This window comes from Mya arenaria, chromosome 16 (genome assembly GCF_026914265.1).
Source record: "Mya arenaria isolate MELC-2E11 chromosome 16, ASM2691426v1".
Lineage (NCBI taxonomy): Eukaryota > Metazoa > Mollusca > Bivalvia > Myida > Myidae > Mya > Mya arenaria.
This window is the reverse complement of record NC_069137.1, coordinates 1,860,392-1,876,439: the sequence shown is the minus strand read 5'-3', so window position 1 is coordinate 1,876,439 and position 16,048 is coordinate 1,860,392. Positions and strand designations below refer to the sequence as shown.

General features: G+C 34.0%; 1 protein-coding gene and 1 long non-coding RNA gene across 2 annotated transcripts in view; both read right to left on the bottom strand.

Annotated features, from left to right (window-relative positions):
* LOC128222327 (CD109 antigen-like) overlaps positions 1–16,048 on the bottom strand; it is a 99,427-nt gene that overhangs the window by 59,450 nt on the left and 23,929 nt on the right. Inside the window, exons 22-29 of the mRNA XM_052931307.1 lie at positions 12,292–12,409; positions 11,687–11,800; positions 11,048–11,170; positions 10,244–10,387; positions 9,598–9,736; positions 8,940–9,116; positions 7,428–7,509; positions 6,753–6,909 (exon numbers count right to left, since the gene is read on the bottom strand). Coding sequence (XP_052787267.1) covers positions 6,753–6,909; positions 7,428–7,509; positions 8,940–9,116; positions 9,598–9,736; positions 10,244–10,387; positions 11,048–11,170; positions 11,687–11,800; positions 12,292–12,409 — 1,054 coding nt within the window. The remainder of the gene's footprint in view (positions 1–6,752; positions 6,910–7,427; positions 7,510–8,939; positions 9,117–9,597; positions 9,737–10,243; positions 10,388–11,047; positions 11,171–11,686; positions 11,801–12,291; positions 12,410–16,048) is intronic.
* Positions 11,765–14,694, bottom strand: LOC128222158 (uncharacterized). Its single transcript, XR_008259085.1, has 3 exons — positions 14,598–14,694; positions 12,292–12,409; positions 11,765–11,800 (listed from the first exon to the last, which is right to left on the bottom strand). It is a non-coding gene; the product is annotated as an uncharacterized LOC128222158 (long non-coding RNA).

The following is a 16,048-nucleotide window of genomic DNA, read 5'->3' as shown; positions in this document are numbered from 1 at the left end:
AAGACGTCCTTTACTACTTTACCTCTTCAATATATAGAGAGTATACCACTGAAGACGTCCTTTACTACTTGGCCTCTTCACTATATAGAGAGTATACCACTGAAGACGTCCTTTACTACTTTGTCTCTCCAAGATCTAGAGAGTATACCACTGAAGACGTCCTTTACTACTTTGTCTCTCCAAGATATAGAGAATATACCACTGAAAACGTCCTGTACTACTTTGTCTCTTTAATATATAGAGAGTATACCACTAAAGACGTCCTTTACTACTTTGTCTCTCCAAGATATAGAGAGTATACCACTGAAGACCTCCTTTACTACTTTGTCTCTCTAAAATATAGAGAGTATACCACTGAAGACTTCCTTTACTACTTTGTCTCTCCAAGATATAGAGAGTGTACCACTGAAGACGTCCTTTACTACTTTTTCTCTCCATGATATAGAGAGTATACCACTGAAGACGTCCTTTACTACTTTGTCTCTTCAATGTATAGAGAGTATACCACTGAAGACGTCCTTTACTACTTGGCCTCTTCAATATATAGAGAGTATACCACTGAAGATGTCCTTTACTACTTTGTCTCTCCAAGATATAGAGAGTATACCACTGAAGACGTCCTTTACTTCTTGGCCTTTTCAATATATAGAGAGTATACCACTGAAGACGTCCTTTACTACTTTGTCTCTCCAAGATATAGAGAGTATACCACTGAAGACGTCCTTTACTACTTTGTCTCTTCAATATATAGAGTGTATACCACTAAAGACGTCCTTTAATATTTTGTCTCTTCAATATATAGAGAGTATACCACTGAAGACGTCCTTTACTACTTTGTCTCTTCAATATATAGAGAGTATACCACTGAAGACGTCCTTTACTACTTTGTCTCTCCAAGATATAGAGAGTACACCACTGACGACGTCCTTTACTACTTTGTCTCTTCAAGATATATAGAGTATACCACTAAAGACATCCTTTACTACTTTGTCTCTCCAAGATATAAAGAGTATACCACTGAAGACGACCTTTACTACTTTGTCTCTCCAAGATATAGAGAGTATACCACTAAATACGTCCTTTACTACTTTGTCTCTTCAAGATATAGAGAGTATACCACTAAAAACATCCTTTACTACTATGTCTCTTCATGATATAGAGAGTATACCACTGAAGACGTCCTTTACTACTTTGTCTCTCCAAGATCTAGAGAGTATATCACTGAAGACGTCCTTTACTACTTTGTCTCTTCAAGATATAGAGAGTATACAACTGAAGACATCCTTTACTACTTTGTCTCTTCAAGATACAGTGAGTATACCACTAAAGACGTCCTTTACTACTTTGTCTCTCCAAGATATAGAGAGTATACCACTGAAGACGTCCTTTACTATTTTGTCTCTCCAAGATATAGAGAGTATACCACTGAAGACGTCCTATACTACTTTGTCTCTTCAATATATAGAGAGTATACCACTGAAGACGTCCTTAACTACTTTGTCTCTCCAAGATATAGAGAGTATACCACTGAAGACGTCCTTTACTACTTTGTCTCTCCAAGATATAGAGAGTATACCACTGAAGACATCCTTTACTACTTTGTCTCTCCAAGATATAGAGAGTACACCACTGCAGACATTCTTTACTACTTTGTCTCTTCAAGATATAGAGAATATACCACCGAAGACGTCCTTTACTACTTTGTCTCTCCAAGATCTAGAGAGTATACCACTGAAGACGTCCTTTACTACTTTGTCTCTCCAAGATATAGAGAGTATACCACTGAAACGTCCTTTACTACTTTGTCTCTTCAATATATAGAGAGTATACCACTGAAGACGTCCTTTACTACTTTGTCTCTTCAAGATATAGAGAGAATACCACTGAAGACGTCCTTTACTACTTTGTCTCTCCAAGATATAGAGAATGTACCACTAAAGACGTCCTTTACTACTTTGTCTCTCCAAGATATAGAGCGAATACCACTGAAGACGTCCTTTACTACTTTGTCTTTCCAAGATATAGAGAGTATACCACTGAAGACGTACTTTACTACTTTGTCTCTCCAAGATATAGAGAGTATACCACTGAAGACATCCTTTACTACTTTGTCTCTCCAAGATATTGAGAGTATACCACTAAAGACGTCCTTTACTACTTTGTCTCTTCAAGATATAGAGAGTATACCACTAAAGACATCCTTTACTGCTATGTCTCTTCATGATATAGAGAGTATACCACTGAAGACGTCCTTTACTACTTTGTCTCTCCAAGATCTAGAGAGTATACCACTGAAGACGTCCTTTACTACTTTGTCTCTTCAAGATATAGAGAGTATACAACTGAAGACATCCTTTACTACTTTGTCTCTTCAAGATACAGTGAGTATACCACTAAAGACGTCCTTTACTACTTTGTCTCTTCAAGATATAAAAGTATACTAAGGAACAAGACAACATTCAGGATAGACTGCTTTTGTCACAAAAAATAAACAGGTAGGATCTAACCCATTGTTAATTGTATTAACAGAACAACATACTTCAATAACCGCCACTCCTTCACCAGCTGAGTAGATGTCTATATGCGGTACGTTTGACGGCACCTGTAAATGAATACATGGACAAAGTTATTTTATCTCTTTCTAAATGACATCATTATAAGGCAACCCGAGATTATGGCTAAAACGCAATGCTCATTTAATCAGTTAGCAATTCATAATCGTGTTTAGTATATAAGTTTATCGTAGTAATCCAAGTTGCAATGTGTAAAAATGAAGACTCTGGTGTGATAATGTGGTTAAAGAATATGATACACGATACGAAACGATACATTAATTATGTTTAAGCTCTTAAGGATCAGAGCATATACACATGAATACAAATTGTACTCCATCATTTAGTCTAGATTATCTTTATAAATATAATGCAGCATTATATCTCGACTAGAATTTGACAGAATTGTTGAATATGTTAAAAAAGGTATATACAAGAGCAATTCCATTTTTTTGCCAGAATCTATTACCTAAGCGCAACTGATAGAGGCATTTTAGTTATATAAAAGAACAACATATTCGGACTTATTTAATGGCCTACAACATACTACAATTTAGAAATAGTACTTCTGTATGCGATATGTTTTCGAAGACAAACTCAAAGTGTTGTTCAGTGTCTGTGTTATTAATATGGAGACATGTTACCCGTTGTCATTTGACCGTTTGAGATTTGGACGTTTCTTATTTATTTTAGTGAAGAGTCTCTTTTGGACACTATTAGTAATTATGAACACAACGAAAAAAATAAATTAAAACGTCGAAATTCTAAACTGTTAAATTAAAGCGAGTCAAGGAAACTCATTTAAGGCAACCTTTTCATAAACAATAAACAACATTAAAACCATACCTCGAAACTATAAGTGGTCTCATAGGTTGCCGGAGTTATCTGATATTCATGCACGAAATTATTTCCAGTCGTGTTCAGATGCAGTCCGTAGTTGGGAATTGAATCCGGGTCCATTGGATCGCGGGCTGCAAACTCGGACAAAGCTTGAAGCGATACAACAGTGTCCTAATAAAAAAAATACATACATATATGTCGAGATAAATTCTGAGCAGGTATGAAAATAGAACTGAAAATGAGAACGAGTCAGGTTATATTTAACAGTGTCCTATTAAAAAACAAATACATACATTTTTACGTCGACATATATACAGAGCAGGCGTCAATTACAACTGAGAATAAAACCTATCCAGGTTACAAACTAGACTAAACTAAAATGTTTATAAACAAACCATTTTGCTAATGTGTCGATTTGTGCACGATATACTAAGTGACGTATTTGTTAAACGTGGACTAGACTGTAGTAATAAAGGCTAGTTCGTTCATCGATTAACTCTTAATATTGATCAGTACATGCAAGCAATCGCCAAATCACATGTATGAGTAAATCGGCTTTTAATGCATTGCTGATATGTCCGAGTCGTGTATACAGTTTGTGGACGCTTTGCTCTGTGCACAATAACCACCGTACTCCATCGTTTGCCTGTGATTTGAGTCTGTATAATGCAGCAAACTGACTGTAATACTGTAGTATGTTCTTTAGTTTGGTAAAAGTTAGCCAAAATAGTAAGTGGTTGGCCAATATTTAGACAATACTTACTGTTGAAAGTATTTTTTTCGTTTAACACATTTGCACAGATGTTTACTGGTAACATTATAACGAACATTTAACATTTTTGCAATAGAGTATGAAAGCAGTTCAACGTTTGCTCTACATTACCTGAGTCGATGCAAAACCGCCTGACGGGTTCCTCTGTGACACAAGCCAGTTAACAACCTTACGCCCTTCACTCATTTTTCCAAGTTCAGTGTATGTCAGGAGAGCGTAAGATGTTGCCTCAATATCACGTGATGGTGCACGAGACAACGCCGCGTTCGAGTCTACCCGTTTGTTTACTCTCTGAGAATGATGCCAATAGGATTTGTCACCTATTAGTGAATAATTAAAAAATAATCATATATATATTTATATGTTAATGCATACAACTCGTAGTATAGTGTACAACCCATAACTTATAAATGTGTAAGATGGATATTTGTACCATCGTTTTAAACACATACTTACAACATATTGTACTATAATTAATACAATTGTATACCGGGTTTAATCTGAAAGTAAGGCGCAGAAACACGGTATTTGTATGAGACGATAGTTATTCACTGTACCTATTTAAGGACCTACCAGGGGTTTAATACGTGTGCGTGTTCAGCTATAAAATACACGGTTACAATATTGTTATCAGTTATTAATATTTTTTATTAATGCATTATTTACTAAGTACTTACAGGAGTATCCCTCAAAAGTTATGTTAGTTCATATGTGTTTGCAATAATTTTAAATAAATGTGTTACTTTAACTGAGATAACGTACAATTTAAAAGTCAATTTCAAGTGAAAATGATTCTCATGTATTAAAAGCGTGGGCAAAGGCAGTTGTACATGTGATAGGTATCACTCAGACTGAAACTTTGCGGAAAATACTTTATCCTATCGGGAAGACGAATGTAATCATAGAAAGGCTTATCTGCGACTGGGAGGTAACTATATAAAAACAAAATAACATCATCACCTTGGTTTATAACTCCAGTTTGTAATTTATTAAAGCAAGACGGACTTATGCTGCTACCAGATTTTGCCAAGGCGTAACATAACACGGAAACAGTGTACATGTCGTGTGGACTGTTGATCTGGGCCTCCAAATAATGCATTGCCTTTGAGATTGCATTATTCAAGCGGGATTCCTGCATTCAAATAACAGACAAAAAATTCATATGATATTCTTACACATATCAAATACATACAGTTTACTAATAGTTTATTCACATTATCCCACAGTGTGTGTGATTCCCACACTGGGTAAATGCCAAAGACATATAACATAACATCACAAACAAGAAACATGGAAGAACAGCACTAAACTACACAAGCAGCAGAGTGCATACATACTATATATTAAAACTAGGTATGTTTATCAAGGATTGTTAGGTACCACCTTAGAACTGTCAGTGAAATGTAAAGGCGTTTGGGTTATAAGCTTTCCTGTTTGAAAACAATTTAGAAAGTAATCGTTTATTATCGTGACCTGTGTATATGCAGACTAACACACACAATACAACGGGCCAGATGTGCACAAACGTTGCAAATTAGAATGGTTAACAACAATTCACTTTAAAAATGCATATCATGATAAAGTTAGGTTGCCAAACAAAATGTTGGAATCGTAGATTTCTAGCCATAACGTTATATAATGACATTTTCAGTGGTATGAATTTCAAACGACTGAATAATATAGATATAATTCTAGATGTAGTCAGTGCTATACAATAATTGAATACAAAGGTTCCATGACATTGTTATTTAAAATGTATATATATTTTCGTATGATACAATTAATGTCATAGGCATTCAAGCCGAATAGTCGACCATTTAGAAATAATACTTGTTAAGCGGTGTCAGGTAACAGCCATAATGGCAGTGAGCTAGCAAAGCGTACGTACACAATTACAGACACCTCAAGCAAGCCTTAGAAATCATAAGTGGATAATTGGACTTTTGTGGTATTTGTATTATTAACATTCGCGTCCTTGTTCTGATGGAATCGTATATTCCTCAAATCACTGAATAGTCTTTAGCAAATCCGACCTGATTCTATCATAAGTGGAAAAATTCCAAAAAGTCATTCTTATACAATGTTAAGGCGAATCTTGCTCCGTGGAATATGAACAAAGCACATTGGCAACATCTATCACAGGGTTATTTTTGCCTTGTGATACTATTGGACTGCTGCTTTACATAAATGCGTTTTTATAACAAAAATCAATTACAATTTTTTTCTCTTATGTATGCATGCAAGTACGCCAAACGTATGTTTTTAAGACAACCCAAATCAACAGTATGTACGAAACTTACTGCTACTAATTCAAATCCTCTGTTTTCGAGCATCGCGATCAAAATAAACGCTGTGTGAGAAACACCCGTTTTTGTTCCTGACTGAAAAAGTATTATCCGTAGACAAAACGATTACATGGTAGTAAATATTTCACTCCAAAAAAAAAAGTATTCAGGTTAGTTACAGGAAATTTCTTTTAAATACACATACACAAACGGCTTAAGGCAAATTGTACGGAAAGAAAGTGTTATCATTTCATTCGTATGGTTATTTTATTAAGGCGTTTTTAATTAGCTATTAAAACATACTTGGTCAACCCATCTCATTGACTTCCCAGGTTCTCTGAACGAGCCGTCTTGATCCTGTTGTCCAAGAAGCCATACCATAGATTTAGACAATACCTGGTCATCTACAGTGACTATTGAGCGTGCTTGACCAAAACATTTAAGTACGAAAGCAGTCAACCTGAAGCAACAACACTTTATGTACTCCGGTTTAAATGTGTTCATCATTAGATACACTAATGGCAACTTTTGTTAAACAAGGAACGTTTTTAAATCGTACATATCAGCAAGGCTGCGTTTGTGTTTTACTAATTGTCCATAAACTAAACAGGTTATATGAACAAATAAGAAAAAAAACAAAAACAATATGCTTGTTAAGTAGCCATTTATAAAATAAATCACTATAATTGTATTAATCGAATTTTCATAGTCAAATGCATAAAGCAACCATGACGTTTGAAACATACATAAGCATAGTTCTTTTGCAAAGTGTAAATATCAGTTAGACTGTATTCAATGTTAATGTCCTGTCCAAAGACTATACAGGCTATAAAATCAACCATTTTAAAACTGTTTTTAATTAAGTCTTGGTTTTATATAGCAAGACTAAACGGTAATCGTATTTAGAATTATGCCCTTAAAGTCAACAAAAAAACTATATCAGAGTCAATACATAACACAACAGTTGAATACACGTACCATGTACTACCAGACAGATCACTTTCCCCAAAAGCACTGAATGAGCCATCCCGATGCATACTTCTCAGCTGGTTCTGATAACCTTTAAAGAACAAATATGTAATATCGGACGTGACCTGCTTTAACATTTGTATTCCGAAAGGTTCACTTTAGATCTGTCATCAATTCTGTCATATTTTTTTTAATTATAATGAAAACTGTGCCCTATTACTTTTGCCAATGCAACTAGTCTGTAAATACTCTTCGTACTCACGTAATAAACAGTTAATGTCAAGTTTATAATTGATTCACTAGTAAGTACATCGAATTCCTTTGATACTCGCGAAATAAAACACATTATGTCTTGTAATCATTTGGAAGAAAACATAAGCTAATATATTTCGCTTTTATTTTTATGTTTTCTTTATTTGTTCCCAGTTTAGGTACAATGATGGGTTTTTTCATGAAATTCTATGATCACACAGGCAGACTGTGTGTGCAGTTTATAGTTTCAAACAATGACTTCATCGTACTTTTGAAAAGTTTTGCATTAGGTGCTCTGAATTGTATTCCTACGTCTGCAGATAGAGTAGGGATCTCTAATTATAAAATCACTTAGGATTTACCTATATGTTTATTATTATTTGTGTTTTATTAAGTTTTCTCAAGTCCATGCATACTTTGATAAGATTTACCTTTTCGTATTTGTCTTTATTTATGATTGTTCGGATAAGAGTGAGGTTTGTGCATTTAAACTTGTTTAGGCCTTTAATAAATTTATACATTTTACTGACCGTTCCAAGGCGGTACCTAACAATCCTTGATAAACACCCCTTGTATATATGAACTGTGTTGTTTGTTGAGATTTGTGTTGTTGGTCAATGTTTCGGGTTTGTGATTGCTTGTTTTAGTGTTCTTTGTCTTTGGCATTTACAATGTGCAATAATACAGATTTTATTTTTCCTCAAGTTTTTGCCAATTTTGATCAGATTTACCTTTTACGTTTTTACTGTATTAAGGATTGTTGGTATAAGAGTGAGGTTGTGCACACACACTGGTTTAAACCCACAGTAAATTTACATTTTACAAACCGCTTCAAGGCGGTCCTTAACAATCCTTGATAAACATACCTATATATTTATATATAGTATGTTGCACTGTGCTGTTTGTGGAGTTTTATGCTGTTCTTCCATGTTTCTTGTTTGTGATGTTTTTATGTTCTATGTCTTTGGCGTTTACCCAGTGCCATTAAACCGGTTCTATATTTAAACCTTTTGCAACTGAGCTTCTTTCTGTAGTTTTTTGCATACACTTTGTTGACTTTTGTGTCGGTAAAGTGTGACTGATACACCAGTGTTGAAATAAATCATATACATTACGCATTATAGTTAAGCATGTATATATACGACAACGAAAATAAATATACAACATGTTGCAATATTTAATATGAAATGTATGTTTATGTACTTTCATGGTCTTAAGGTTCAAAACATTATATACTAACAGTGATGACAGTTACATTAGGTATCATACCGAATTTTACTTGCAGCACGGCCTTATCCTCTATCTCCTTAGTAAGTTTTCCAACCGTTTTCAAATATGTAGCAATGTAAACGTCAGGTGCAAAGTCAACCATATTTTGTTCCCCACAACCATGCGGCATTATCAGTAACCTCTGTAGACCATTAATGCTTGGCTTCATGAAGTTTCCTGATATTGGAAATAATATTTGGTTTAGAAACTGACATCACGTAGCTTTTAGTAAATGTGAAGAAACATGAAATGGTCATAATAAGGACTTGCATTAAACATTGTTAACACACAATATAAATTGCTATGAAATTAATTGAGAAATTAATCAATACTGCTAAGATATCCGAGCCAAATATAGGCCAGTTCCTTTAACCAGTTCATATTATATAACTTAAATCAAAATAAAATGAGAAGTTAAATAACCTATCATTAAACATTTCAAAGTTTGATATATAAGTTTTTAATATATGTTTCTTGCACAAAAACCCTTTCAAATGATACCCCTATGACACGGGGCACCATTTATCACCTGAGTGAGACGGAACGGAAAAAAAATACAAACAACGTAGAATGTATGTGCGAAAAGCATGTACACAAGGGCAATTTTTAGTTTATGAAATGAATCTCTGAATGGTCAAATGGAATAAGATTTGCTTACCGGTCATCTTAACTGTAACAGTTTTACTACCCGGGGCCATATGCTGTGGGTCTTGTAGAGATACGCTAAGATGTGAGCTCGATCCATGAGTCAAATTAACGAGTTCCTGAACATTTTCCCTTTTAATAATTCCGTATGGCTGTGAATCATGGCGCATACAACACATTATCAACACACTCATGAGAACATTTAAACATGTATCACTCCTCCAGAGAGTTCAGTTTCCAAATGTACATTAAGTGTTATAAAAAGTAATACGATATTATCTAAAAGACATTCATTTTATAATTCTTCATATCAACCAACTGAAAAATGGTAATGCTAATTATGGTCCAACTTGAAAATAAACCATTTGGAAAGTAATTATTTGGGGCTCGCTTTGATATGCTTTAACATTGACATTAAGGTATAACAATCTATATCATCTAACACATGGATATCTTAACTATTTATAATAATGTACATTCCTTATGTACGACACTTTGTGTGTGCATACCGATGATTGGGCAAACAAAAGCCGTATAAAAATGCATTTGATTAATTTATGATGTTGCTTATAGAACACAGCATGATATTAAACCTTAACTTCATTCGAATTCATTATATTTTTCATAACAATGATGAGCTAATTTGGTTGGACACCTACCACAACATTCACTTGTTTTTGTACTTGATCAACTGCAGCAGCTCTGAGGAGATCCCCTGCTCTAGCCTCCGCAGTTATTGTTATGCTGCCAGTTGAAGTTGGAGTAAAGTGCACATAAGTAGATTTACCTTCTCCGGAATTTACCTGAAATATACAGCGTGTATAGTGTTTTGTGTAATGCTTTTGTTTTTTGTTCAAATGTATTAACATGTTCTGGTTCTATTTGGGGTGAACACATTTCTGAACGAAGTATGCGGTATATGCAAGAAAAACAAATCCCATAAACATATCTGCAACAACTAACAAGAACAAAACAAAGTTGTTTGCAGTGTTAATCAAGGAATGATCTAAAACATGCAAATAAAATTAGATTCGGGCAATGTATATTTGGCGGCCTTTCATGATTAAATCACCCCATAAATCTGACATGCATTTAAGGATTTAACCAGGTTCCTGTTACCGTATCATCAGCATTGGCTGTCAGCGCTTTACGAAGGAAGTTTTTATGCCTAAAGGAGAATTTTTAGGTAAGGACCTAGTCAATGGCTAAGGTCTATATATTTTTTAAGCTTTATATTTTGAATGTAATGCAGGGGATATATGTGTCGACTGCATTTTAAGTGATTAACGAATAATGTCTTGAAACGAATAATAAATTATATATATATAATACATGTCAGAAGAGATGTTCATAGATATATGGTTATTTTCTATAATTAAATTAGTAGGTTTTGATGCTTGATTAATAATGATTATGATTTGTTGAACGCTGGTAGAGGAGCTGTATATAATAATTTTACTTACCTCTAATTGTAACGAAAGACGAATTAAACTATCAATTGTGTTTCCTATTGAGTCCACCATTGTTATACTTGCAGCCGGTATAGGATGATTTATGTCGTCCGAATGTTGAATTTGGACAGAGACCTGTACAATGCAGAGGTTATGGGAAAGTCACTGTCTCATTAAACTATTGTAATAATTACAGTTTTATCGGTCTGTCATAAGTTCAACGTTTGAAGAAATTGAATGTAAATATTAATCAATACGTATGTAAAAAACTACAGAAACAAGCTCTGTAGCCAAAAGTTTAAACATGTACCCCGTTCAATGGAAAAGGGTAAATGCCAAAGACACAGAACAAAAAACAATAATTCACAAACAAGAAACATGGAATAACAGCACAAATTTCGACCATCTGTATAAAGACTTACGATACAGATGCAGTTTAAAGGGTAATACAATGTATCTGGGTTTTTTTAATTCGGAATGTAAACAGCCAAATAGTGACTTCATCGGTATTATACGTAAATTGAGTTACGTGGTGAAATGTTAAAACGTATAAAATTTAAAGGATCTAGATTTTGAATTGTGCTGATGTTTGAAACAAGAACAACAGAATTGCGATTACAATATGAATGAATGCAATAATATCTAGCGTACCTGTTGCGTACTCGGAAGATAGTTGAATACAGTAATTTGCAGAAGGAATTCTTCTCTTTGCACGATAGTTTCTGGGAGGTCCATTGTTATGAAGAAATCGTTTCGTACAGTGACCTGTATTACACAATTGAGTAGGAGCGAAATCATACAATATGTATAAGCATTATATATTAATCGATTAAATTCGACAGAATCTCTCTCTCTCTCTCTCTCTCTCTCTCTCTCTCTCTCTCTCTCTCTCTCTCTCTCTCTCTCTCTCTCTCTCTCTCCCCCCCCCCAAGTTAATTATCACTATTTGGAAATTGGTGTTAACGAAGACTTAAACAAGCTACGTAAAGTGATATTGGAATGAAGGTCCTGAATCAATATTGAACAGTTAGTGTAGTTTCAATATCAATCACCAGACGAATAACTGATTCATGTCGCATACATGTTATTCTATGTTATCATCTTTATATCGCTACGACAAATGTTTGGAATATAACACAATTTTGTATTCACAACATACATATTCTTAGAATTTGTCCGAGACAATCAGATATCACTTACACGGTCAATGATGTTAACATGCTACATACGTAATACAGTTTGTACGACATTTGTACCTTAGGTATATTTTCTGCAATTCCGAAGCCGCTCTGGTCATTTGTCGCAAATACTGATGTAATCCATGACGTCATCGAGTCGGGCACCTCACGCGTCAGATGAATTTCTCCACTTGTTCTGTTGTTGGAAAATATTGAACATAATATGTTATTTTGATCTTCAGAGAAAATTGATACAAATTTGACACTATCCTGAACGTTGTAAGTGGTGTATTGGTTTATTTGTAGAACGTAGCATATTGTTAATAATTTATATACATCAATCCATCTTCTGCCCATTACTTTATTGATTTCTTTATTTCTCCGATCCTCCTCCCTGCAAGTCTTTATTTATATCTCTTTCCCTACCTTTCTCAAACTTTATATGTTTTCATTACTTCTCCATATCTCTACCCTACCCTCAATTCCTCTCATTACTTGTCCATGTTTCTATGCCCCTCCAACTCCCCAATGCCTGTAAAATGATTTACAGTGACCAATCCGATTGATCAAAAGTTGTTTCATATAACTGATTTCATAGAATGATTAGTATTGATGTCGTTCTTAAACCGTATGCTTATATACCCGACTTGGTGACCATATTTCCTTACCTATCTACTTGTGAACACGTGCAATATTGCGTCCAATCGATATATAGCATATCAAAATACCTACGTTTTTGCGGGTCATTACTTAGAGAAACCAAGTGCTAATAAAATTGTATTTGTCTGTAGAAGTCAAGTTAGGGTGACGTTTAATGCTAGTATTATCTGTATGAAATTGCTTTAAAGTGTTGAGCGTGTAAGTAAACCACTTATAGATAGAACTATACGAGTTTAAAAGTCTTATCCATCAATTTGTAAGCAAATGATTAGACAAAGACTTAAAATAATCAGCGCCATTTAGGAATTATAATTAGAGAAAAAGAAGACTGAGTATATAGCTGTGATAGAGTCTCATATAATGTATGATAAGTTCTTGAGTTCAACACGATGCTTTATTTTTTAAGAAATGTATCGGAAATACCAACGAAATTTCAAAAGATAAGTGGACGGAGCATAGCATCAATGTTGTTTAGTGATCATTGCTTAATTTTACAGGTATTGTAACACCTTTTCAATACAAGAACATGTTGTTTAAGATCGGATTTGTCATAATAAACCTGACACTGTACGTTTAATTTCATATTTACTATACCACTATCCAGCTTTGTAGGGCGAATACCGCAGAGGGAATCTTTATAGTATAAACTACTTAAGTGTCAATGTCTTTCAACCTTGACAACTATTTGGAAACTAAGCAGCAAATGTATGTTTTCTAAATGTTTAAAACTATTATCACAAGGCGCATCTGCATTATTAAGCTGTAAGCTGTAAGCAAATGTTTTATGTTTAAATCATCAGGAAACTGGCGAATTTTACTGCGAGACTGCGATTTGTATGCCATCTGGCCAGGTTTATTAATGGTCAACATGTTCCTTGTGTATTCGTTTTAAAAACGATAATATAATATAGACCAATCCTAAAACCCCATGCTTTAAACCCCCAATAAGCATGTGCAATCGACTAGAAACATGAACAATAGTTTAATCAATTTTTCATTTTAATTTTTCTTTCTTTTTCAGTGAACTGTAGCTGTTTCCCGATGTATTTCACCATCGCATTAACTAAGCGTAGCCAAATAGTACCCCGCAAATATTGATATATGTAATAGTGTACAATCTAAGAATCATCCTTCGATCCCCTTTCTTTGAAAGAAGAACATTAATCAGAGTCATGGGGAGATCACTGCATTCGACATAGCATCGCTACTTAAGGTATCCGATGACAATAAAGTGCACCTTTGAGTCCTGGTACCAAATAATTAATTTGGTTATTTCAAAGGATTTATTGTGTAGAAAAAGAATAAGTGTATGCTTTACATATCCAATTGTTGCAAACCCGCTGTTTCGACCTCAACAGTTCGGTAAATATGTTCCAATTTCAGTAAGAATAAAGAACAGAAATACAAACTGCATTAAGTTTATATGTAACGTATTTTCATATATTGTACATAAGTAATTAGTAAGCAATATCCGTTCAAATAATACCAAAATTATATTGCTTCATTAGGCATCAACATTTTACATCACAGACGTACCTGGATATCCTAATTGTACGTCGGATACTTGAGCATTTAGACTGTGGGTCTAATTATTGCGTGCTTCATTTGGTCTGATGCGGAAACACAGCGTTTTTATGAATATATTGATTTATGAGATATATTAAAACACTTAGTATATTACGTTTTAAGCATACAAGTAATGTTATCTAAAGGAACGTACTCACCCTACTGTGTGTGTTTCCCATATCCAGGTTTCTGGAAACTTACTTCTTAGGACAGCTCCCAAGTTAATATCTAGATAAAATAAAACGTAGCGCGCGTTTGTAATACGGAGACAATTAACAAACTAATTAATGTTAAGCACCTACAATGGTTGTGTTCACATAAAAGAAACGCCTATGCAGTAACTTCTTCCGCAGTCAAGAATGGAAATGGCTATATTTTAGCTAGCGGTATACATTTTATGCTTGAAAAAATATTTACTAGCTCTACGTAGCGCTATCAAAATATCATATTACATTCCATTCTGCAAGGGTGATCCTTTAGAAACACACTCTATATCTATTATAATACTGCGTTAAATCAGATTCATGTAGCAATATAAGATCCTAACAATTGAGAAACAACCGAACGCAAATCTTGCGTCGCGGTTATATACAATGTAAGTTAAGTGTTCACAATCCATTTATACACATAGGTAGCATCCTTCATATATAATTCATTCATTCCAAAGCAGGCTAAAAGTATATCTAATAACAAGATGGTGGTTCTGAAACCCGCTTTCTCTCTGGCTCAAGTCCGGCTTCAATGAAGGATACATAACACTATTTATCGTTACAGCTGTCACAACACATGATTATATGGGTACAGCTTTAACTTTGATCCATAGTGTGAAATTTTAACAACAGGCACTGCTTATCTATAATCAAACCTACCTTTGTCATGGATATAAGCTGTAAAGAAATCAAAACTCAATTAAAAATGATATAGAGGATAATTATTAACACTGTAAACATATCTCATTTTTCATATTTATTTCCTCCATGCTTGTTTTCATTGAAAAATAATATCTAAATGACAGTGTTGAAGCAGAAGATGGAGGTATATACAAACAGTTTGTGGATGGTGCTTTTTGGCAATTTATAAGTGTTCGTTATATACTCAAAATATGTATGTTCTTTTATCATTTCATTATAGTCATGCTGAAGGTAATATTTCTTCAAAATATAGTGTACAATTATACTTACGGGTCGGTGCTATATAACAAATAAAACACACATTTTATATACTGATATCAATTTGAAAGTTCAATCAATTTATCCAGTATTAAAGCTGCAATCTAACAGATTGACAGTTTTGAGCTTTGTTATAGTTTTAGTCAGTACAATAGAACAAGTCTCAATTGTTTGAAAAACTGCCGAAAAACTTTTTTTTTAGGCGTTAGAAATGATTTTACCCATACATATCCATTTATTAACCTAATTATTAAACAAACCGCGATCTAATATTTTGTCAGCAGTCTTGTATCACTTATTTTCATACATATATGCAAAGATTGACTCAATCTAAGACAACAAAAAAACAACACCATAAGACAATCCCTAACAAGTAAAAACATTTACATGTATGCCATTTATCAAATAGCATTTTCATTGCTTTGTCTTAAATGCCATCA